At 45.1% G+C, this 26,543-nt stretch overlaps 1 protein-coding gene across 1 annotated transcript in view; it reads right to left on the bottom strand.

Annotated features, from left to right (window-relative positions):
• Positions 1-1,067: 1,067 nt before the first annotated feature.
• The window catches only part of LOC148473213 (mucolipin-2-like), a gene marked incomplete at its 5' end in the record, with an annotated part of 33,884 nt that continues 8,408 nt past the window's right edge, over positions 1,068-26,543 (bottom strand). The window contains 7 exons of the mRNA XM_088459943.1: positions 1,068-1,457; positions 5,056-5,186; positions 10,649-10,855; positions 14,488-14,610; positions 15,616-15,717; positions 17,828-17,977; positions 22,098-22,210. Of these exons, the coding sequence (XP_088316069.1) occupies positions 1,397-1,457; positions 5,056-5,186; positions 10,649-10,855; positions 14,488-14,610; positions 15,616-15,717; positions 17,828-17,977; positions 22,098-22,210 (887 nt within the window). The remainder of the gene's footprint in view (positions 1,458-5,055; positions 5,187-10,648; positions 10,856-14,487; positions 14,611-15,615; positions 15,718-17,827; positions 17,978-22,097; positions 22,211-26,543) is intronic.

The following is a 26,543-nucleotide window of genomic DNA, read 5'->3' on the forward strand; positions in this document are numbered from 1 at the left end:
ATGTCAGTACTGTGTAGGTCACCACGTGCAGTGAGATGTTATAGTGAGGTCAGTACTGTGTAGGTCATCACGTGCAGTGAGATGTTATAGTGATGTCAGTACTGTGTAGGTCATCACGTGCAGTGAGATGTTATAGTGACATAAGTACTGTGTAGGTCACCACGTGCAGTGATTACTGCAGACACCCTTCTTGGACACCAGCAGGTGGTATGTTCTGCCATTTCGCCTTACGTACAGTGACCAACTGTGACACTGAGGAAGGGCGAGTTGGCCTGGAACATACCAGTCACTCCAATTCCTCCCAGAATTCCTCAGTGGGGTCAAGATCTGGACTCTGAGCTGGCCATCCATCCAGGTTACCGAATGTCCTGTATACCAGTCCAGCGTCACCCTGGAAACATAACAGGTGTCATTGTCGTCCTGATAAAAACATTTGTTGTTTCCGTAGAACTGTAAGTGCATGGGCCTCCCCACCAAGTGCATGGGCCTCCCCACCAAGGGCATGGGCCCCCCTACCAAGGGCATGGGCCCCCCCTACCAAGGGCATGGGCCCCCCTACCAAGGGCATGGGCCCCCCCTACCAAGGGCATGGGCCCCCCTACCAAGTGTTCATGGCAAAACCGTCACACTGGCCATTTGGAAGTTGTGTGCAATGGTCTGCATTTCGCTTGCGTGGGGGGTATCCAATCACTTGTCTACATGGTCTATCTAGGAACATGCTGAGCAGACCACCCGATCCTTCAGTGATGAGCCCTGCTAAGAGCATAACAATCGGCAGGTGAGAATCTGGAACAACAGTCACTGAAATTACATTTATTTAGTTTGTTATCCTGAATTGGAAAAGTAGAAAAGTTATAAACATGAAATGTTTCCAAATTACAAAGAAAATAACCACATGCGAGTGTTAGGCGGTTTCACTATAAAGCATTTTCCGTTTTATTATTATAAACTTCCTCTCATAAACACATTTAACAAAAATAAATCACCTTCATTAATTATTCAGTGTCATAAAAATAAAAAATAAAACATTTCTCTGTAAATGATGGGGCTACATTACCGGCACTTCTATTCCCAGCTGGAGGGAGTGTTGGGAAACCTGATAATTACATTACTAGCGTATAGCGTGACTGCGACAATCCATTTCTGCGGAGAAGACATTTCGTCTCAGTGAATTAATTTATTACATTGTGGTGCGTTTTCCTCACATATAAAACGTTCTCCACCAGTAACGGATAACGCTGTCGCCTCGTCGGTAAACAAACTACAAATGTATTGCTGGAGACACGTAACGCAAGATCCCAGGAGTCAGGCGCCATAGACCAAACAAGCGGCCCATATAGGTCTCACACCCTGTCTGATGATACATAACGAGACCCCAGCAGTGTCCTCCGTAAGCTTAGTTACGCGTCAGTGCCGGAGCGGTGCTTATAAGGATCAAGTCGTCGTCTTCCCGGGGTCTGTAAAGACAGAAATCACACTCTCTAGTGACCGTATAAGGACTGAGACCATGGTGGGAAGATTAATGCAGAATTCAACTCTGTTCTTTGCTGGATTGTGCCCAGTGCAAAAGAAACATGACCGACAGATCTGTACATTGGGGCGTATTTACGAATGGCCGCTTGTCACAGACACACAGATTATTGGCAGCTTTGACCGAAAGTTTTCAAGCAGCTACAAAAAAACGACTCTGAACAAGCCCCAGGGAGGGCAGGCAAATGAATAAAGTAATAAATTAGGTAAAGAAACTATCCCAAAAAAGCTTTGACCTCTTCGCCAGTTCCTTGCAATACACCCTGCTATCCGATACAGCCTCACGTAACAATGGGCACCTCACGCTGCAGCTCCTCTATATTATTATTATGTGGCCATGGGCACCTCAGGCTGCAGCTCCTCTATATTATTATTATGTGGCCATGGGCACCTCAGGCTGCAGCTCCTCTATATTATTATTATTATTATTATTATTATTATTATTATGTGGCCATGGGCACCTCAGGCTGCAGCTCGTCTATATTATTATTATTATGTGGCCATGGGCACCTCAGGCTGCAGCTCCTCTATATTAATTATTATTATTATGTGGACATGGGCACCTCAGGCTGCAGCTCCCTCTATATTATTATTAATATTATTATTATGTGGCCATGGGCACCTCAGGCTGCAGCTCGTCTATATTATTATTATTATGTGGCCATGGGCACCTCAGGCTGCAGCTCCTCTATATTAATTATTATTATTATGTGGACATGGGCACCTCAGGCTGCAGCTCCCTCTATATTATTATTATTATTATTATTATGTGGCCATGGGCACCTCAAGCTGCAGCTCCTCTATATTATTATGATTATTATGTGTCCATGGGCACCTTAGGCTGCAGCTCCTGTATATTATTATTATATGGCCATGGGCACCTCAGGCAGCAGCTCCTCTATATTATTATTATGTGGCCATGGGCACCTCAGGCTGCAGCTCCTCTATATTATTATTATGTGGCCATGGGCACCTCAGGCTGCAGCTCCTCTATATTATTATGATTATGTGTCCATGGGCACCTTAGGCTGCAGCTCCTGTATATTATTATTATATGGCCATGGGCACCTCAGGCAGCAGCTCCTCTATATTATTATTATGTGGCCATGGGCACCTCAGGCTGCAGCTCCTCTATATTATTATTATTATTATGTGGCCATGGGCACCTCAGGCTGCAGCTCCTCTATATTATTATTATTATGTGGCCATGGGCACCTCAGGCTGCAGCTCCCTCTATATTATTATTATGTGGCCATGGGCACCTCAGGCTGCAGCTCCTCTATATTATTATTATTATTATTATGTGGCCATGGGCACCTCAGGCTGCAGCTCCTCTATATTATTATTATTATGTGGCCATGGGCACCTCAGGCTGCAGCTCCTTCTATATTATTATTATGTGGCCATGGGCACCTCAGGCTGCAGCTCCTCAATAATAATAATAATAATAATAATAATAATAATAATATTATAGAGGAGCTGCAGCCTGAGGTGCCCATGGCCACATAATAATAATAATAATAATAATAATAATAATAATAATAATAATAATAATAATGATGATGTAGAGGAGCTGCAGCCTGAGGTGCCCATGGCCACATTATAATAATACAGAGGAGCTGCAGCCTGAGGTGCCCATGGCCACATAATAATAATATAGAGGAGCTGCAGCCTGAGGTGCCCATGGCCACATAATAACAACAATATAGAGGAGCTGCAGCCTGAGGTGCCCATGGCCACATAATAATAACAATATAGAGGCAGCTGCAGCCTGAGGTGCCCATGGCCACATAATAATAATATAGAGGGAGCTGCAGCCTGAGGTGCCCATGGCCACATAATAATAATATAGAGGAGCTGCAGCCTGAGGTGCCCATGGCCACATAATAATAATAATAATAATAATAATAATATAATGTGGCCATGGGCACCTCAGGCTGCAGCTCCTCTATATTATTATTATGTGGCCATGGGCACCTCAGGCTGCAGCTCCTCTATATTATTATAATGTGGCCATGGGCACCTCAGGCTGCAGCTCCTCTATATTATTATTATTATTATGTGGCCATGGGCACCTCAGGCTGCAGCTCCTCTATATTATTATTATGTGGCCATGGGCACCTCAGGCTGCAGCTCCTCTATATTATTATTATGTGGCCATGGGCACCTCAGGCTGCAGCTCCTCTATATTATTATTATGTGGCCATGGGCACCTCAGGCTGCAGCTCCACTATATTATTATTATTATTATTATGTGGCCATGGGCACCTCAGGCTGCAGCTCCTCTATATTATTATTATGTGGCCATGGGCACCTCAGGCTGCAGCTCCCTCTATATTATTATTATGTGGCCATGGGCACCTCAGGCTGCAGCTCCCTCTATATTATTATTATGTGGCCATGGGCACCTCAGGCTGCAGCTCCTCTATATTATTATTATGTGGCCATGGGCACCTCAGGCTGCAGCTCCTCTATATTATTATTATGTGGCCATGGGCACCTCAGGCTGCAGCTCCTCTATATTATTATTATGTGGCCATGGGCACCTCAGGCTGCAGCTCCTCTATATTATTATTATGTGGCCATGGGCACCTCAGGCTGCAGCTCCCTCTATATTATTATTATGTGTCCATGGGCACCTTAGGCTGCAGCTCCTCTATATTATTATTATTATTATTATTATGTGGCCAATAGACAAAATACCCAACTCTCCTGAGGCTGCGACAGGCGACGGCCTTGATTTATGCCGAGACACAGTAAGATGAAGCTTGATGAACACTGGGGTTACTGCAAGTCCCCTTAAAAGTACAGGCCCATAAGCAATCCTATGACATGGATCCCTGACAGAGGTCTTGAGAAGCATTATTGAGTCCTGGCGCACAGGTTAGATATTGGTGCAGCAATATAACAGGTACTGTACGTTATAAATCCAGAAAAAAAAAGAAGGGACGACGACTTCACCGGTATTCTGATAAAGTTATGTACAAATTAGATTATACATATAGTTTACTTATTGTTAAGTGAAACAGCGAAGCTCAATATATAATAATAGTAATTGCACACATTACTTTTAGATAAATGCATATATATGAAAAATGAAAAATACAATACAAAATAAATATAAAATTAATAACAGCAGCAACATCCAAAATGTCTTATAAATCAATTACCATCAATATATCCTGTTGTATTTATAGACACCTGTTAAAAATGGATTATAATCCAGTGCAGTGATAACCTCTGGTTAGATTAGACACAATGGGGGTATATTTACTAAAGTGCAGGGTTTTTAGAAGTGAAGATGTTGCCTATAGCAACCAGTCAGATTCTAGCTAAAATCTTCTAGAAGGTACTAGATAAATGTTAAGTAGAATCTGATTGGTTGCTATGGGCAACATCTCCACTTTTAAATACTCTCACTTTAGTATATATACTGCACCTCACTGTGTCAGAAAATGTAAACAAATAATATATCCAGACATTGGTGCATTAATATAACAGGTACATTATAAAATATAAACCCACCTTTGGCAGCAGCAGACCAGGCTGACAATATTCACTCCCTGTTTTTCACAATTGTGCGCATCAAATAGGACGTCACCACCGTGTAAAAACTTGTGCAGATCTGTCGTTGGGAAACCATTTTGTTGGTAATTCTAATATAAGATGCAAAACAAATAGATGTAGGGTAACGATTAGTCACCCCCAGGTCCGGATTAACAACAGGGCAGCTGGCGCAGTCACTCAGGGGCAACCACGCACTGGGGCACCCACATATAGCTACGTCACCTGTGTAGGGGGCCACTGGGACACATGTGAACTGGGGTCGGTGTGGCATAACTTGTACTGGGGGCCCTAAAGTGAGTTTAACACATTTGTGGAGCAGGGAGTATTTACACATTAAACTTTTTAATTACATTACGAGTATATCTCATTTGTAGGGGCCCACACATACCTTAATTCAGCTCTGGTTACCCAGATTTATGCAACTAACCCAATGTCTCCCAGTTATGTGGCCAATATAGAACCTGAACCGGCCTAATTAGAATGACGAGTGAGTATTCCTTCCTTATGTTATGTATAGAATGACGAGTGAGTATTCCTTCCTTATGTTATGTATAGAATGACGAGTGAGTATTCCTTCCTTATGTTATGTATAGAATGAAGAGTGAGTATCCCTTCCTTATGTTATGTATAGAATGACGAGTGAGTATCCCTTCCTTATGTTATGTATAGAATGACGAGTGAGTATTCCTTATGTTATGTATAGAATGACGAGTGAGTATCCCTTCCTTATGTTATGTATAGAATGACGAGTGAGTATTCCTTCCTTATGTTATGTATAGAATGACGAGTGAGTATCCCTTCCTTATGTTATGTATAGAATGACGAGTGAGTATTCCTTCCTTATGTTATGTATAGAATGACGAGTGAGTATCCCTTCCTTATGTTATGTATAGAATGACGAGTGAGTATTCCTTCCTTATGTTATGTATAGAATGACGAGTGAGTATTCCTTCCTTATGTTATGTATAGAATGACGAGTGAGTATTTCTTCCTTATGTTATGTATGGAATGACGAGTGAGTATTCCTTCCTTATGTTATGTATGGAATGACGAGTGAGTATTCCTTCCTTATGTTATGTATAGAATGGTACAAATCAAAAACAAATGCTGGTGACAGGTCCACTGAAACACAGTACATGTATACACACAAACATTTACTTACACACAAACACACACACTGTATACACACACACCCACACCACATATACTGTATACACACAAACACACACGCACACATATATATACAAACATTTACACACAAACACACACACTGTGTGCAGTATATGTGGTGTGTGTGTATACAAACACACTGTATACACACACACCACATATACTGTATACACACAAACACACACGCACACATATATACAAACATTTACACACAAACACACACACTGTGTGCAGTATATGTGGTGTGTGTGTATACAAACACACTGTATACACACACACCACATATACTGTATACACACACGCACACACGCACTAGGGGTGTGCACCGGCCACTTTTCGTGTTTTGTGTTTTGGTTTTGGATCTGGATCTTTCTTCGTGTTTTGGATCTGGATTGGTTTTGCCAAAACCACCCTTCCGTGTTTTGGGTTCTGGGTTTTGTGTTTTGGATCTGTATTTTTTTGAAAAAAAGCATAAAAACAGCTAAAATCACAGAATTTGTAGGTTTTTCTGCTCCTATGCTATTATTAACCTCAATAACCTTAATTTCCACTCATTTCCAGTCTATTCTGAATACCTCACACCTCACAATAGTGTTTTTATGTCCAAAAGGTTGCACCGAGGTAGCTGGATGACTATGCTAAGCGACACGAGTGGGCGGCACAAACACGTGACCCATCTAGGCGTGAAACTGCAGTGGCAGACAGGATGGCATTGAAAAACTAGGCCCCAAACTGTACATAATGCAAAGAAAAAAAAGAGGTGCAAGATGGAATTGTCCTTGGGCCCTGCAACCCACCCTTATGTTGTATAAACAGGACATGCACACTTTAACAAACCAATCATTTCAGCGCCAGGGTCTGCCACACAACTGTGGCTGAAATGATTGGTTCGTTTGGGCCCCCACAAAACAAGCTGGCAATTAATCTGTCCCTGCACAAACTGGCTCTACGGAGGCAAGAAGTCGTCCTCATCCTCCTCATCCACAGATTCCTCACCCTCTTCAGTGTTATGTACATCCTCATCCTCACAGAGTATTAATTCGTCCCTGCTGGAACCACAGGTCCCTCTGTACGTTCTGGAGGCTGGTCTCCCTGGAAGAGTTGATCATTCATTTTATGAACATCATCTTCTCCACATTTTGTGGAAGCAACCTCCTACGCCTTTCGCTAACAAGGTTCCCGGCTGCACTAAACACTCTTTCGGAGTACACACTGGAGGGGGGGCAACTCAGGTAAAATAGAGCCAGTTTGTACAGGGACCTCCAAATTGCTTCTTTTTCCTGCCAGTACAGGTACGGACTGTCTGACATGCCTACTTGGATGCTGTCACCGATGTAATCCTTTAACAGACAGACGCACGCTTGTCGCTGCTGCTTTGAGGATGCAAGTGCGGCTACAGCCCACACAATTCACAAAGACAGAAAAAAGAAGAAGAATATTTTTATTCTTTGTGTAGCACACTTTGAGGGTGTCACCACCCTTTAACAGACAGACGCACGCTTGTCGCTGCTGCTTTAAGGATGCAGGTGCGGCTACAGCCCACACATTTCACAAAGACAGAAAAAAAAAGAACAATATTTTAATTGTTTGTGTAGCACACTTTGAGGGTGTCACCACCCTTTAACAGACAGACGCACGCTTGTCGCTGCTGCTTTGAGGATGCAAGTGCGGCTACATCGCACACAAGTCACAAACACATTAAAAAAATAGTTTTTTATTTTTTGGAGCACTTCGTGAGTTACACCACCCTTTAACAGACAGACGCACGCTTGTCGCTGCTGCTTTAAGGATGCAGGTGCGGCTACAGCCCACACAATTCACAAAGACAGAAAAAAGAAGAAGAATATTTTTATTGTTTGTGTAGCACACTTTGAGGGTGTCACCACCCTTTAACAGACAGACGCACGCTTGTCGCTGCTGCTTTGAGGATGCAAGTGTGGCTACATCGCACACAAGTCACAAACACATTAAAAAAAAATTTTTGATTTTTTGGAGCACTGTGAGAGTTACAACACCCTTTAACAGACAGACGCACGCTTGTCGCTGCTGCTTTGAGGATGCAAGTGCGGCTACAGCCCACACAATTCACAAAGACAGAAAAAAAAAGAACAATATTTTAATTGTTTGTGTAGCACACTTTGAGGGTGTCACCACCCTTTAACAGACAGACGCACGCTTGTCGCTGCTGCTTTAAGGATGCAGGTGCGGCTACAGCCCACACATTTCACAAAGACAGAAAAAAAAAGAACAATATTTTAATTGTTTGTGTAGCACACTTTGAGGGTGTCACCACCCTTTAACAGACAGACGCACACTTGTCGCTGCTGCTTTGAGGATGCAGGTGGAATCTAGACGGGATTTGGAACCGAGGACACACTACCTCCATCAATTGTCTAAATCCCACTGCACTAATGTCGGATACCGGACGCACGTCTAACACCAACATAGCAGTCAAGGCCTCAGTTATACGTTTTGCTTCAGGATGACTGCTGTCGTACTTCATCCTCATCGCTAGGGACTGTTGGAGGGTCAATTGTTTAGTAAAAGTAGTGATGTTCCTACTTCCTCTCTGGGATGATGAACAACTCCCAGCAGCAGCAACAGCACTAGTAGGAAGTGGTTCTTGATCTTTCCCTATTTTATTTTTATCAGAGAAAGTTTGGTCCTCCATTTATGTTATATTGATATATATACACGTGCGGCTAAAGCGCACACAAACACAGAAAATATTTTTTTATTTTTGCTGGAGAGTAGTGCACTTTGTGGGTTACACCACCCTTTAAGAAATGAGCCAGCCGGCTCTTTACTTATGGGACACAGGCGCACGCTTGGCGCTGCTCCTTTGTTGATGCACGTGCAGCCACAGTGCACACAAGTCACAAACACAGAAAATATATATTTTCTTGGTTTGGAGTGTACTTTGGGGGTTACAGAACCCTTTAACGGTCAAGCCAGCCGGCCCTTTACTTATGACACAGGCGCACGCTTGGCACTACTTTGTTGATGCACGTGCGGCTACTGCGCACACAATTCACAAACACAGAAAATAATTTTTTTTTTGGTTTGGACTGGAGTGTACTTTCGGGGTTACAGCACCCTTAACGGTCAAGCCAGCCGGCCCTTTACTTATGACACAGGCGCACGCTTGGCACTACTTTGTTGATGCACGTGCGGCTACTGCGCACACAATTCACAAACACAGAAAATAATTTTTTTTTTGGTTTGGACTGGAGTGTACTTTCGGGGGTTACAGCACCCTTAACGGTCAAGCCAGCCGGCCCTTTACTTATGACACAGGCGCACGCTTGGCACTACTTTGTTGATGCACGTGCGGCTACTGCGCACACAATTCACAAACACAGAAAATAATTTTTTTTTTGGTTTGGACTGGAGTGTACTTTCGGGGGTTACAGCACCCTTAACGGTCAAGCCAGCCGGCCCTTTACTTATGACACAGGCGCACGCTTGGCACTACTTTGTTGATGCACGTGCGGCTACTGCGCACACAATTCACAAACACAGAAAATAAATTTTTTTTGGTTTGGACTGGAGTGTACTTTCGGGGGTTACAGCACCCTTTAACGGTCAAGCCAGCCGGCCCTTTACTTATGACACAGGCGCACGCTTGGCACTACTTTGTTGATGCACGTGCGGCTACTGCGCACACAATTCACAAACACAGAAAATATATTATTTTTTTAGCACTTGGGGGGAGCACCCCTGATGGACAGAGCACCCCCTGGACAACACTACAGCACTCCTTTAGGACTGGGACACTGCACAGGACTTTGGAGTGGACACAGCCCCTATGGAGAACTGACTGCACAACACAGTCCAGCCAGCCCCTATGGACTTTGAAGTAGTGGACACAGCCCCTATTAACAACAGCAGCACAGCACAACACAGCCAGCCCCTATGGACTTTGAAGTAGTGGACAACAGCAGCACTACACTACACTACACTACACTACACTACACAGCCCTAACTCCCACCCTCCCTCTTCACTGTCCACAGCCGAGTGAGAAAATGGCGCCGACGCGGGTACCTTATATAGGATCCAAAACCCGCGAGACTCGGAAGGCGGGATGATGACGTTTTGCCTCGATTTCAGATCCGAGTCAGGCGGGAAAAGTCGAGCCTGACTCGGATCGGACTCGGATCGGGGGGGCTCGGGGGGGTTCGGATTTCAGAAATCCGAACCCGCTCACCCCTAACACGCACACATATATATACAAACATTTACACACAAACACACACACTGTATACACACACACCACATATACTGCACACAAACACACTGTATACACACACACCACATATACTGTATACACACACACCCACACACCACATATACTGTATACACACACACACACACCCTCACCTTAATGGTCTCATAGGAGTCAGTGATCAGTGCTATAAATAGGCTGAGGATCATGTAGATGAAGAGGCTAATGAAGGAGTACAGGTACAGTCGGCTGAACAGCCACACCAGGGTGCTCTTCTGCTGGATTTGCGCGAACGTGGCGAACATGTCGTCGCCATTCACCAAGGAAAAGAGACATTCGGCCACGGTGTTCAGATCCTCGAACTGCAACAAAACGTTCTGATTGTCAGTACACCATACGGCGCTGTGCAACACGATACACCATACGGCGCTGTGCAACACGATACACCATACGGCGCTGTGCAACACGATACACCATACGGCGCAGTGCAACACGATACACCATACGGCACTGTGCAACACGATACGGCGCTGTGCAACACGATACACCATACGGCGCTGTGCAACACCATACGGCGCTGTGCAACACGATACACCATACGGCGCTGTGCAACACGATACACCATACGGCGCAGTGCAACACGATACACCATACGGCGCAGTGCAACACGATACACCATACGGCGCAGTGCAACACGATACACCATACGGCGCTGTGCAACACGATACACCATATGGCGCTGTGCACCAGGATACACCAGGGCTTCCCAAACCCGGACCTCAAGACACCCTAGCGCCAGCAGTCCAGGTTTTGAAGATATCCATGCTTTAGCACAGATGATTTAATTTGTTCCTCAGTCAGCGTGATTATGTCATCTGTGCACAAGCAGGGTTACCTTTAATCCTGGAGCGTTAGGGTACCACTATGATACACCCCCCCTGCCATCTCCAAATATCATACGGATGCACCGCAAGGCACAGACGGAGGGTACCAGTCACCCACATACAGTGCACGCAGATAATGTGTCTCCTCTAATCAGTGTGTGCCTCATGCCTCACGGAGATCTCTGGCTGCTGTCACTGTATATAGATAGCAGGTAGATTTAAATGGTGTTCCGTGTCGGGGAACACTGGCTCGCCATGAGATAGGAATACGTAAGCTTACTGGGCCCATACACATCATTTGTGACTATTCGGTATCAGGTCATCTCCTTACTAGAACGTGAGGCTTTGGACGTCATGTTCCGCTCGGATATCTTACAGAAATAAGTCCCTTATAAATAATGTCATAGAGAGCGCTTAGCTGTACTCTATACACCAGAGATGTGTGGGGGAAATGTATAGATCACTAATGGTCAGGGAATGAGATAGATCCCTTCTGTGTGTGTACAATGATGTCATCAGCCCTTATAATGTCATAGAGAGCGCTTAGCTGTACTCTATACACCAGAGATGTGTGGGGGAAATGTATAGATCACTAATGTCAGGGAATGAGATAGATCCCTTCTGTGTGTGTACAATGATGTCATCAGCCCTTATAATGTCATAGAGAGCGCTTAGCTGTACCCTATACACCAGAGATGTGTGGGGGAAATGTATAGATCACTAATGGTCAGGGAATGAGATAGATCCCTTCTGTGTGTGTACAATGATGTCATCAGCCCTTATAATGTCATAGAGAGCGCTTAGCTGTACTCTATACACCAGAGATGTGTGGGGGAAATGTATAGATCACTAATGTCAGGGAATGAGATAGATCCCTTCTGTGTGTGTACAATGATGTCATCAGCCCTTATAATGTCATAGAGAGCGCTTAGCTGTACCCTATACACCAGAGATGTGTGGGGGAAATGTATACATCACTAATGGTCAGGGAATGAGATAGATCCCCTTCTGTGTGTGTACTATGATGTCATCAGCCCTTATAATGTCATAGAGAGCGCTTAGCTGTACTCTATACACCAGAGATGTGTGGGGGAAATGTATAGATCAGTAATGTCAGGGAATGAGATAGATCCCTTCTGTGTGTGTACAATGATGTCATCAGCCCTTATAATGTCATAGAGAGCGCTTAGCTGTACCCTATACACCAGAGATGTGTTGGGGAAATGTATAGATCACTAATGGTCAGGGAATGAGATAGATCCCTTCTGTGTGTGTACAATGATGTCATCAGCCCTTATAATGTCATAGAGAGCGCTTAGCTGTACCCTATACACCAGAGATGTGTGGGGGAAATGTATAGATCAGTAATGTCAGGGAATGAGATAGATCCCTTCTGTGTGTGTACAATGATGTCATCAGCCCTTATAATGTCATAGAGAGCGCTTAGCTGTACCCTATACACCAGAGATGTGTGGGGGAAATGTATAGATCACTAATGGTCAGGGAATGAGATAGATCCCTTCTGTGTGTGTACAATGATGTCATCAGCCCTTATAATGTCATAGAGAGCGCTTAGCTGTACCCTATACACCAGAGATGTGTGGGGGAAATGTATAGATCACTAATGGTCAGGGAATGAGATAGATCCCTTCTGTGTGTGTACAATGATGTCATCAGCCCTTATAATGTCATAGAGAGCGCTTAGCTGTACCCTATACACCAGAGATGTGTGGGGGAAATGTATAGATCACTAATGGTCAGGGAATGAGATAGATCCCTTCTGTGTGTGTACAATGATGTCATCAGCCCTTATAATGTCATAGAGAGCGCTTAGCTGTACTCTATACACCAGAGATGTGTGGGGGAAATGTATAGATCACTAATGTCAGGGAATGAGATAGATCCCTTCTGTGTGTGTACAATGATGTCATCAGCCCTTATAATGTCATAGAGAGCGCTTAGCTGTACCCTATACACCAGAGATGTGTGGGGGAAATGTATACATCACTAATGGTCAGGGAATGAGATAGATCCCCTTCTGTGTGTGTACTATGATGTCATCAGCCCTTATAATGTCATAGAGAGCGCTTAGCTGTACTCTATACACCAGAGATGTGTGGGGGAAATGTATAGATCAGTAATGTCAGGGAATGAGATAGATCCCTTCTGTGTGTGTACAATGATGTCATCAGCCCTTATAATGTCATAGAGAGCGCTTAGCTGTACCCTATACACCAGAGATGTGTTGGGGAAATGTATAGATCACTAATGGTCAGGGAATGAGATAGATCCCTTCTGTGTGTGTACAATGATGTCATCAGCCCTTATAATGTCATAGAGAGCGCTTAGCTGTACCCTATACACCAGAGATGTGTGGGGGAAATGTATAGATCAGTAATGTCAGGGAATGAGATAGATCCCTTCTGTGTGTGTACAATGATGTCATCAGCCCTTATAATGTCATAGAGAGCGCTTAGCTGTACCCTATACACCAGAGATGTGTGGGGGAAATGTATAGATCACTAATGGTCAGGGAATGAGATAGATCCCTTCTGTGTGTGTACAATGATGTCATCAGCCCTTATAATGTCATAGAGAGCGCTTAGCTGTACCCTATACACCAGAGATGTGTGGGGGAAATGTATAGATCACTAATGGTCAGGGTATAGGATTGCAGAAGACACGCTTCGTGCAGATAGACATCTACTTACAGCCCTAATGGACATCAGATTAGATTTTGTACAATATTTACAGCCGTATTCTACAGAATTTTTTATTAAACGAATTTCTTGCCGTTTATTATGGAAGATTTAACCCTTTCAGGTCTTTTTAAATTTAAAGTGGAAGTGAATGAGATTAGGATAAGATAATGTCACCGTGCGCAATGTATCACAAACTTCTGGACGCACTGCTGGCCAATGGGAGCAAGTAAACACCAATCATTCTGCATGTTTATACCTGGGTTCGATAAACGCCCATTCTCTGGTACTATGGAATAATAATACTATTTGTAAAGCGGTTGTATTGGATATTACCGTCTGTTATAAGAGGCTTTTCCTCTTATAACATAAAGACCTGTGCAAATATGCAGCAAAAAGTCTACATCCTACTTTTTCATGGTATGGTCCGAGGACGATCCAGCCACAGAAGGTATATCCGAGGTAGATCATTCCCGCGCAGCAGCAGAACCGTAGCACTTTGGGTAGTGACGCTTGCATGGTTAATATCAGAACCTAAAAAGAAGGAATATATTGCAAAGGGTCAGAACGTACACTTCCATGCTCAGCACACAAGACGTCATGGTACATACAATGGTCAGGGAAATGCCGCATAATTCTGGGGTCCGGTCACTGACGGCCGGGGTCCATGTAACCACTGTCAGTAAATAGACGGTGCCCCAGCCCTGGGATCGGGCACTGGTTCCGGCAGTAGGGGATATAAATGGAAGGGGCCATCTACCAGCTTCATTATCGATTTTGTAGTGACAAGTCCGTTTGTCTGGGCAGCGCGTACAAATGAAATATTAATGTATTTGTGTTATATGTGAGGCTGTAACCAGAGCAAGAATAAAATAAGGTGTTTAACATCCATAGCTTCATTTACCGTAAGCATTGGACTGAGGGGTATTCAGGTCCTGATTCACAGACGCGATGTCGGTGATTAATGCAGTACAGCGATTATCGGCTGTGCGTATGCGTCACGGTTCAGTACCATTGTCGCTCGCTGTAAAGATTTATTTGCAATGTGATTGAGAGGCAGCCGGAGCGCGTCTCCATACAAATCCTGGCGGCGGCAACATTTGCATATTTTCGTACAGCCACCGCGTACATATCCGCAGCCGCGGGCAGCATTAGCGCCCGTCTGCGAATCAGTCTCCTGGTGCGTTATCTACCATCGGCCATCTCAGTTGGACTAATTTGCGTTTACTTTGCATCCACCCTGATCTCGCCATCTCTAGGTACTTTGTGCGGAGTTGGAAGCGAAATATGAGCACTCGGGGAAACAAAAACTAAAATGCGCACAACAATATATCTGCACATGGAGACGAATAACGACTGTCCCAGGTACAATGTATCCTTCGTGGTCTATATGTAGTAAAACTCATCTGCTCCTTGGCAAAGCAAGAAATAGCGTGTGCAGCGCTGTGTAACGCAGAACAGCCCGGCAGAAAGGGGGCAGAGCGCCCTGCAGCGTTACTGAGGGACAAAGATCTAGATGAAGGATCTAAGAACACTCACATTGTATTTTTGGAAGTAGCCCAGGTATCGAATAACGCCAACCCAAACCAGTAAGGTGGACGTTCCGAGGAGGAGACTGCACACATCATACGAGGTCAGGTTCTAGAGTGAGAAGGATATGAGATATATACTGTATTATTCACCACAATTCACCAAGTGACCATCTGGGTGTCTGTAGCCAGTACTGGGGAAGGGTCACTAATAGATTTCACCCTGGTCCTAGCAGGAGGGCAACCTGCCAATAAGCTTCCTATACCCCAGAAACATGAAGGGCTCTCGTTGGGCACCCACGGGTGGCCCTAATCACACGAAGTCCGATGTACCATGGTCTGACAGAAGAGGACCATACACAGGCCAGGAGTAGCCATCGGATGGTATTTTCTCCAATACTATATAGTGGTAGCTGTAAATCTAATAGAAGCGTTTCCCGGCCCCTCTGGGACCACGACACATGGCACAAAATGCTTAACTCAACCCATTGACATAAGTGAAGCTCTTATGGATTCCCGAGTCCTAACAGATCCCGGATATTGCGCCTCTAATTCTAACATGTTGGCTATATACATGGAGGAACGTTTTACACCGCGATGTTCCTGCATCAGTCTGACAGGAGCCGCACATCACCAAGCACCAGGGCTGGATTTCCCGCATTCCAGGAGGAACAGACCAGCATCCCGGATTCCGTCCACTTTCCCCAGTGTAGTGGGCGTTCCGAGGGCTTAATGGCGCGTTTCATGGTGAATTGGCCTATTGTACCCCGGCTTTATAATGAAGCAAGTAGCGACTTTGTACAGCAAGCTGGGGCAACAACGACTGCAATAGCGACACCACCTGCCCTTATGGGGCTGCCAGATCACCAGCAAGTACCCCACACACTACTGTGCTGCTGGAGGACCCTGCACATTAATCTAGTAACTCTCTGGGCAAAGGACGACAAGTCTAGAAGTTTGCCATAGCAACCAATCAGATACTATACTATAAAATGATAGCCATAAGCTGATTGGTTGCTATAGGTAACACCTCCACCTGTGCTCTCTAGAAGATTTAACACATCTCCTCCATGTGTCTGTTTCTGTAATAAGCCTCCCCTGATACTGCCCCTGCTAAGTGCAACTCTGGCCTCACTAAGACCAGGGCCTCCCCAGGATCAGCATTTGCAGGTGTTACACGTTGTGTCCCTGCCATTACAGCGTGACTGACCACACATGGCTCCTAGAATGTCCCAGTGGGCATTTTACCAAGTCACTTTATAAGCAGCATGTGCCCAGTGTTACCCAATAACTGCTACTTTCCTAATTAAAGGGCTGTTGTGTGAACTGATGGGTAACCCTTGCCTGACCGTACCAGGCAGGACTCCTGGGGAACATACAATGATGCCATCTTCTATGGACACTGCTGCACCAGCTAGAACATTATATGAAGTACGGTGCCACCTAATGACTGGCATGAAGAAGTGAGGCTGCCCAGCTTAATGCCCAGTCAGTGAAAACTTTGAGTTCACACTACCAACTAAAGTGCTGCGTTATCACATACGGTCCCTGCTGTGGACTTGTTGAAGGTTCAGCAATTAGCAAACACGAATATACTTGTTATCTATAGGGTTGATAAAGTAGAGCCTATTAATATAAACGTATTCCTCCAGGTGACAATTACTATTATTTCTTCGGCTAGCTCTTGTGATACGCATCTCCTGAAATGCTATGTGCTGCTGTGAACAGAGGATCTGATTGGGTACAGGTAATTCTGTTAAGTTTACCTCCTGTTTAATTCAGGTATAACACTGAATTACACTTTGCAGATAAATAAATATTACACAGTGTAAATGGCTATAATACAGCCTAGGAAGCGCTCCTTAGGAATGGTTACCAAGCATGTGCGCTTATACGGTCTCTGTTTACGTACTGCAGACTCCTTATGGAGCCATATAAATAAATGGATAACAATAATATCCCCTCACACTTTAAAACTGGGACTTTAGTAAATATACCCACTAGTAGCTATATTGTGTAACATACTGTATGTAGTCTCAGTGCGTACATGTAGTTTTGCCTTTATAGTTTTTTACTTCTGTCACACTAATGTTATATTTTGTTTGGGCCCTTTAACCTCTAATTACAAACCCGTCCACCGCACGATCTACAGACAGAAAAGTAGTAGTTATTTGTTTAATGGGAATTCAATATAAAAAGTACCGATTCACTACAGGCCGTACCTTGGTCTTTATTTCCATTTTCATTACAGATCCGATAATGGTCATCAAATCGCTGATAATGACCATGACGTACCAGCCATTGATGAACTCCCAGCGGTCAGTAGAGCAGACGTGGTGATTGTAATTGTTCAAGAAAAAACGCACAAACCTCTGTAATTATAAAAGTAGTCATGTAATAATGTAATAAGGCAATTATATAATACAAGGCGTTTGCTGCCCCCTAGTGTCAGGAGTTAGCAAAAGATTAAATCTAATTTTGCCATTATAGAACCATATCACATGGGGAACAGGGGCCATTATTACATTGAAAATCTCCAACAGTGTCTCAATATTATTTTATGTTTCCCATAATTCTATACACAATGATAGCGGAATATGTGACCGTGTCAAAGGCGTCTCTAATCGCCTCACAAGGGGCGGGATGCAGCGGGATACGGTCAGAACCCAGAAAATGACATTTTCGGTGGTTTGACCGTAGTTATCATATGCGCCAAGCCCCAGAATGCGTGCGATGCATTCTGGGGCTTGCACGCGGTAGGCAACACCATATACAGATGGCGTTACTCTATAGAAGCCTATGGGTATAGAGTGATGTGATCCCTCCCAGCACCCCTGCGGCATGCGCAGAATTTCTGTCTCTCATTCGCAAAGGACAACTCTTACCGAGAGCGCTGTACTTTGTGATTGTCTACATGCATACCGGCGTAATTACTGCTGGCGTGCATGCGGCGAGTGGCGGGATACATCACATCCAGAATGCAATGCGTCATACATCCCGCCCAGATATCCCAAAGTTTATATAGTAATATAATGAATGTTATTATAAAATACAGATATGTAGCATTGCGGGATTACTATGACATAAAGGACGGTATCATAAACTCGTACATAGACGTCTGTGGTGACCGGTATTACAGTATGTCACAAGTAAGTAATGATCTGCTCCTTCCTTTATATTATCCATATCTGTAACTTTTTAGCACCCACAGGACATACTTACCTATTCTCCCAGGACTGCCGGGAGCCCCCCCGCAAATCGCAAGAGTAGGCAAGTCTACCAGAATGGGTGCAGCCCCCCCAGACCGGCCACTTGCGCGTACATCTACATAGCCCCACCCCCTGGTTTACAATGCCGGTAATATCAGCATTATAAAGCAGGGGGCGAGGCCGTGATGACGTGATCACTCCGGCAAGCTCCTGCACCGCCCACTTAAGCCAATACCACACCCCCTGCTGCACTGATTTGGCGAGGGGGCGGGCAGAATGTCAGCAAGTAAGCCACAGGAGCACTATTTATCAATATAATTTTTACTAAGACAATGTGAATACAGGTGCGGTCACACCCTTTTCACATTATTGTGGTATCATGTAAATGTATTAAAGGGCTTTTGGAGCAGTTTTTGTGAAAAACTACTCCAAGCTCTTACATTTGCATAGTTTATGTAAGCAGATACAGTAATGGGAAATGTGATCTGCTCAGATTTACCAAAGCTCAATTGTAAAAGAAATACCGGGGGAAGCAGGGGCATATTGAGAGAGGAGGGGGCCCGTGTGCAGTCTCCAACCAGGGCCCCCTCCTCTCTACCCGGCGGCAGGCAGCACACTGAGCGCAGCAGATTCCGGGCACTAGAGTAGACTCCAGCTAGTGCTACGCCAGAGTCTACTGTGCATGTGCAGGTCACCAGGAGAGTGACACAGCAGCCATTTTCCCGGTGATTTCCCTACTGTGCAAAACGCCAGGAAAATGGCCCACGTGGGACTCCGGAGAGGTAAGTATTTAATAAATGGGTGCAGCCATTATAGATCCGCCCCTGGGGGGAAACCCGGAGATGATAACGCCACCTGGAGATGGCGTCATTAGGGCTTCCCCATTACACTGACTCCTGCTCTGCTCCGACAGGCCGAGCCAGTGGCTGTGATCAGCGGTGTGTGTCTAAATAGACCACAGGCTGATCACTGCAAATAAAAAAAAATTAATATATTATTAATCTTTTTTTTTTCTTTAGTCAACTGATCACATGGCATTACAGCACAGGTCAGACGCAGGAGGCCGGTGATCAACTGACCGGAGGCACAGAGGAGGCACCAGATCACTGATCACATGGCATTACAGCACAGGTCAGATGCAGGAGCCCAGTGATCCACTGACCGGATGCACAGCGGAGTTCTCCAGATCACTGATCACATGGCATTAAAGCACAGGTCAGATGCAGGAGCCCAGTGATCAACTGACCGGAGGCACAGAGGAGTTCTCCAGATCACTGATCACTGTGCAGGTAAGTGTCAGCTTATTTGGGGAGAGGTACGGGGCATTTGGGGAGCCGGCAGCAGTGCAAGCAGAGAACCACTATCGGGTTATTTTACGCAAGAAATGTGCAGAGAGGACGCGCAGGGACAGAGCTTTCTCGCGAGCGATATTTTGATACATTCTTGTAATGTATTCATACATCTCATTGAGAATCCTGGTGAACTAATCACATCCCCATCTGAGATGCGGATTGTGATAAAGGCCCTTATGCGCAGTAGGCGATACAGTACATCATATACGTGCAATTAAAGCAGAAGTTACCACAGATGACAGTGTCACCATTATATTGCCAGGAACGTTTCCCATATAGATACATCAGGCACATGCCAGAACCGCTGTATACAATTAATTTTATGATATTATTACAGGGTACGACCACTTGAGGGGGACAAAAGACAGTTAGTTACAGGCACCAGCTACGTATGTACTGCTCAGCATATGCTCTCATTTTGTTATATATGCAACATTAAATACACATTTCTTAAAGCACCATCTTATAACACAAACAGGAATCCGTCACACTAAACAAGAAATACGCCAGGAAATCCTAAATATAGGGCCATATTCAATTAGAGGCGAAAAGTCCGACCTCAGACTTTTCGCCGCCATCGCAGTCTTTCCTGGGGATAAAGTATCGGGCGCGTGCCCGCGTATCTCCGCATTAAATTAGGAATCGGCGAAAACGGGACCTGGCGGAAAGCTTAGTATGGAAAAGTCCTGTCACTCCCTAAAAGATGGTCTGACATGGGGGGATCACTGTGGGTACCCCCGAATTGGCCTGCTAAAAGGTATTTGGGGTTTTTAAATGGCCGCGACAGGTGCTTTAATGAGTCTTTAAAGAAGTGGTGAAGAACAGCATTTAGCTTCATTTTTTAAAATAAAATAACTAGTCCCATCAAATTTGGGGTAAATGAAACCTGGTGCAAGCATATTTCTAAGTCCGTAAAGTGATTTTTAAAAAATCATTAAAAATCCACTTGCCGCAACTAAGTGCATTCTAAAAAAAACACCTGCCGCAAATGGCGAAAATGACTTAAATCGGCGATAAATTATCGCTTTTCGCTTCTAATTGAATACGGCCCATAGCAGTAAACCTTGTGGTTCTGTAACAAGTGTACAAGGACTGACAGCCTGGCACACTTGCTGTGCAGAAACGTGGTTTGGGCGGGTAGATTGGCCGCTTATACCGGGAGACGGCGTCAGTCTCAGCTTTACAACCTGTATTGGGCCAATTTAGATAACAAGCCATGAAATTGCCGGCTTATTCCTGGAGAAACCCCATGCAGACAACAAGGGGAGAACATGCAAACTACACGGGTTAGTAGCTGATCCACGGACCACTTCATGCACTGTGTATACAGTATGTACAAACGTCATCCCGTTACCTGCCGCAATGTAATAGAGCTATGGGAAGGAAAGTCTGGTTACACTGGAGATATTTGTCACCGTGTTATAGACACGGGACACCAAGGGCCCGATTCAGAGTCACATGCAGACACGGACGCATTTATTTTGGTGCAGCCGCGTATTATACTAATGACGCAACAGATATTGTCATTACGGAGACGCCCCCTTGCAGCATATTGCGATGGTTCTTGCACCAGCCCAAAGGCGGTGCAGTGACTCAGTCTGTGTATGGCTTCCTATGCGAGCGGCTGTGCGTCACACGCCCGCGTTTCCTTATACACCCCCTATACAACAGAGCAACGCCCATCCACAGACCCTGCATCCAAATCGGTTATGTCAGGGCGCGTGCCTCGTGTGACTTCGACGCATTGCGCAGAGAAAAAAAATCATTGGGCGTTCGCATGCGTATCGCATAGTGTGTGACTCAGAACCAGGCACAATGGGACGTATAGCTGACATAGGGGAAGCCATGTGTAGGACAGACTGAATCATCACGTAACTCTGCGCTAATCACGTTTCACCAGACACACGACCGGTCACCCCCCCCATCGTTACCCTTTGTAGCCGGACAGCCAGAACGATTGATCGCGTGCACAGGATGAGGGACGTCAGGCAGATGAGGATAACAAACCCATCAAACACCAGCGTGTAGTGAGTGTTCTTCTGTACTGCAAGTCAAAGACAGGTTTATCCATTAATAATAAGTACATACTGCGAGTCTCTAATGTGCAGGACGCCCCCCCCCCATCTCATCTCTACATAAGAGCCTGCTATGGATTCTATATCAGCGCATCCTCCCTGCAGTTATATACAGTGGCCGGAGTAGAAATGTATACGGGGGCGGGAGGTATGGAAAAGATGAATGAATGGAAATGCGTAGAAAGCAGCACAGTAGAAGTGGCGGTTTGGCATATTGCGCAAACTTCCACCGCTGCTTATATCTTCAGTGAGTGAGGTCGTTTTTTGTACAACCCCCATCTGAAAAACATCCACATTATGAGCGGTATGTACTAAGTATCGCACCTGTGCGGTACATCCCACCTCTTACCAAGTACATATTGGCGTGAATTACACCGGTATGTACTTAGAAATGGAATTAAAATCAAAAAAGGAAAGCTCTCCCGATAAGAGCTGCCCCTAGATAAGAGTCCCTCTAAGCATGCGCAGAAAGGTGCGTGCCACCACGGTAGACACTGGGAGTGAACCAATTGGATCCCTCTATAAAGAAACCCTATAAGAATCCCCTAGGGACGGGGAGTGTGACTGGGGCGGTAACACCGGTCACACCGTAACGCAGGGGTCCTAAGGCGAGCGCAGGGAGGACAGAAACCTCCCGTGGAGCAGAAGGGCAAATTGGGTAATTGGGTAAGGGCTATTGGGTAATGCCCCACTGGCTCCACGCACCGGGGGATGTATCGCATTCCAGAGCTTGGAACATATAAAAAATGCAGCTAAACTCCCCCCAAAAAAGCCATTTGATGGTTTGACTGCATTCCCTTAGTACATCCCACCCATTATAGGAAAATACTGATTTTTTATATTAAGAAGTAAAAAAAAAAAAAGGTGTTTGTGGTAAGAGGGTGTCAGCGCTAAGAATGGGAACGGTCAGATTATACATGGTTCTGAGTGCGCAGATCTGGTAGCTGAAAAGGGAGACATCTTTACCAGTCTCTGGGGTCTATTCATGATGTTAATTATCGGGGTAATTAACATTCTAACTCGTCGCGGATGCCGGAGCAATTCATCAGAGCAACAATTACACTAGTAAATACATACATGACTACAAACGTAATCGGTATGTAATGCCCCGGACTATATACTGACGCTGGAAGCCCGAACTGTTAGGATTCCGACTGGGGCTGGTAAGTACCCTAACCCTCCCCACTCCTGCCCCTAACCCTCCCCACGTGGTGCCTAACCCTAACCTCCCCCTTGTGATGCCTAAACCTAACCACCTCCCTGTACCCTAAACCTAACCCTCCTGGGGTGGTCCCGAACCCTAAGTCACCTCCAGTGGCTAAGTGCCAACACTGCCCGGCTTACCTTCGTTCGGGAAGTCATCTGTCTAGATTCCGGCATCAGGATCAAGACGGGCGCGAGGATTTCGACGCCTGTCTTTAGTCCTGCGTCGGGATTTCTACGCCGGAATTTAGTCAGACGGCTTCCCGGCCATCTACATTTTGACCGCATCCCGTACAAACAGTATTTCCTCCAAAGCGGCTGCCTAACAAAAGAAGTTATGACCGAGCAGCACATAGTTTCCACCACGTTCCAGGTCAAGCTGTCCAAATGCAACCTCCTTGTGCATATGATAGACCTTCTACTGTCCTCTGAGAATCTGCTCATCCCAACAGTTAGGTTATAAAAGCTGTAGGGCCACCTAGGAGCAAAACTGTCCCCACCTGCTGAGGGTGACTGCGGAATCTCCTCCTGTACCCAACCTGAGAGACCAACGCCCATCTGAGAGACCCATGCCCATCTGAGAGACCCATGCCCATACCTTCAGACTCAAGACAATCACTTAACCTACCCGAAAGCTTAGGTGGGCTTCTAGCAAATCATCGAACACACACACTACCTATTGTTACGAGGTCGACTCGGTGATCCAAGCCCAACCCCAAATTCCAGGACTACGTAACTTGGTGGTAATTCTTCCATGGCCCCCTCTCTTGCTTTTTTTTTCTCTATCCCACTAACCTTTTGCCTCTTCTCACCCCACTGCCACGCTGTACATTGCTCATCATCTATATCTGTAAATGTAGGACCTGACAGAGGCGAGCAGGATGGGTGGTCTTTTGGGCTATGCATGCTGGGAGATTCCTTCTTCTGGAGCTCAGTCTAGTTATGTTGGTCATGCGGAGTAAGTACATGACCGTCGTCACTTCAGTCATTTTACACCACATCTACAACAACATTGATCGATAACCAGTATTGAGACATGGTGTGGGCAATAGTGCTAGGTCATCTAGCTGCTGATATCTACACCGTGATGATGTATGTGTATATAGACAAAGCAAGTGTATACTGGGCTTAAATAAAGGATTCTGATTCCTTTACTTTTATTCTGTTGGAATCCTCAATGGTGATGCTATTCCAACAGTATAAAAGCAAAGGAATCAGAATCCTTTATTTAAGCCCAGTATACACTTGCTTTGTCTATATATACATCTATCATCAGATTGTAGACATTAGGAGCTAGATGACATGGATAATAACGCCATCACACACCCCATATCCCAATACAATGCGTCTTTTCTGCCATCTCTGGGATAGATCTTTTGGTGTGAACAGAGCTGCAATTATCTTTAGTGGAGCCTAAATCACCGTCCCCATATTCATCGCGAGCATTGATTGATCGCTCAGACAGCAATTTCTTCTCCGGTGTGACAAGGTGCAGGGGCTGGTCTAGGCCGCCTCCAGGGACCGGACCAGCCCCTGCACTGCGTATGTGTATTGTACTGTGATCCTCCGCCAGCAGTGTTAGGCGGCCGGTGATGGAGGGAAGGAGCGAGTTTTCACCACGGCACTACAAGGAGTCCCAGAGTGGTCAATTCCAGCGCTGCTAAAATATCTTTGTTAATAACAACATTTAGTAATCTACTTGTCCGAGTCATCAATTATCCAGCTTGTTTCCACAAACAGAAATTTATATAATATATATATATATATATATATATATATATATATATATATATATATATATATACACATATACACACATATATACACACACACACACACACACACACAGTGCCTTGCAAAATTATTCCCCCCCTTTACATTTTTCATGTTTTGTTGCCTCACAACCAGGAATTACAATGGATTGTGTGAAGGTGTGCATCATTTCATTCACAGAACATGCCTACAACTGTGACGTTGTGTTTTTATTTATATTGTGAATCAAACAACATTTAGGACAACATAACAGAAAACTTCAGCGTGCATAACTATTCACCCCCCTAAAGTCAGTACTTTGTCGAGCCACCTTTTGCGGCAATTACAGCTGCAAGTCACTTTGTATAAGTCTCTATGAACTTGCCACATCTTGCCCCTAGGATGTTTGCCCATTCCTCAAGGCAAAACTGCTCCAGCTCCTTCATGGTGGATGGTTTCCGCTTGTGAACAGCAATCTTCAAGTCTGACCACAGATTCTCAATTGGATTGAGATCTGGGCTGTGACTCGGCCATTCCAACACATTAAATGTTTCCCCTTACACCACTGGAGTGTTGCTTTAGCAGTAAGCTTCAGGTCATTGTCCTGCTGGAAGGTGAACCTCCGTCCCAGTCTCATATCACAGGCAGACTGACACAGGTTTTGCTCAAGAATATCCCTGTATTTAGCACCAGCCATCTTTCCCTCGACTCAAATCAGTTTCCCAGTCCCTGCTGCTGAATACATCCCCCCAGCATGATGCTGCCACCTCCATGTGTCACTGTGGGGATGGTGGTCTTGGGGTGATGGGATGTGTTGGGTTTGCGCCAGACATAGCGTTTTCCTTGGTGGCCGAAAAGTTAAATTTTAGTCTCATCTGACCAGAGCACCTTCCTCCATACATTTGGGGAGTCGCCCACATGCCTTTTGGCAAACTCAAATCGTGTCTTCTTATTTTTATCAGTAAGTAATGGCTTTTTTCTGGCCACTCTCCCATAAAGCCCAGCTCTATGGAGTGTACGGCTTATTGTGGTCACAGGCACAGATACACCAGTCTCTGCAGCTCCTTCAGGGTTACCTTTGGTCTCTGTGCTGCCTCTCTGATTAATGCCCTCCTTGCCCGGTCTGTGAGTTTTGGTGGGCAGCCCTCTCTTGGCAGGTTTGTTGTGGTACCATGTTCTTTACATTTGATGATGGATTGGATGGTGCTCCAGGGATCATCAAAGATTTGGATATTTTTTTTTATTTATTTTTTTTATAACCCAGAATTTTACTTCTCAACAACTTTGTCCCTGACTTGTTTGGAGAGCTCCTTGGTCCTCATGGTGGTGTGATGCCTCCTGCTTAGT

Source organism: Taudactylus pleione, unplaced genomic scaffold, assembly GCF_031769625.1.
Source record: "Taudactylus pleione unplaced genomic scaffold, aTauple2 ptg000957l, whole genome shotgun sequence".
NCBI classification, from domain to species: domain Eukaryota; kingdom Metazoa; phylum Chordata; class Amphibia; order Anura; family Myobatrachidae; genus Taudactylus; species Taudactylus pleione.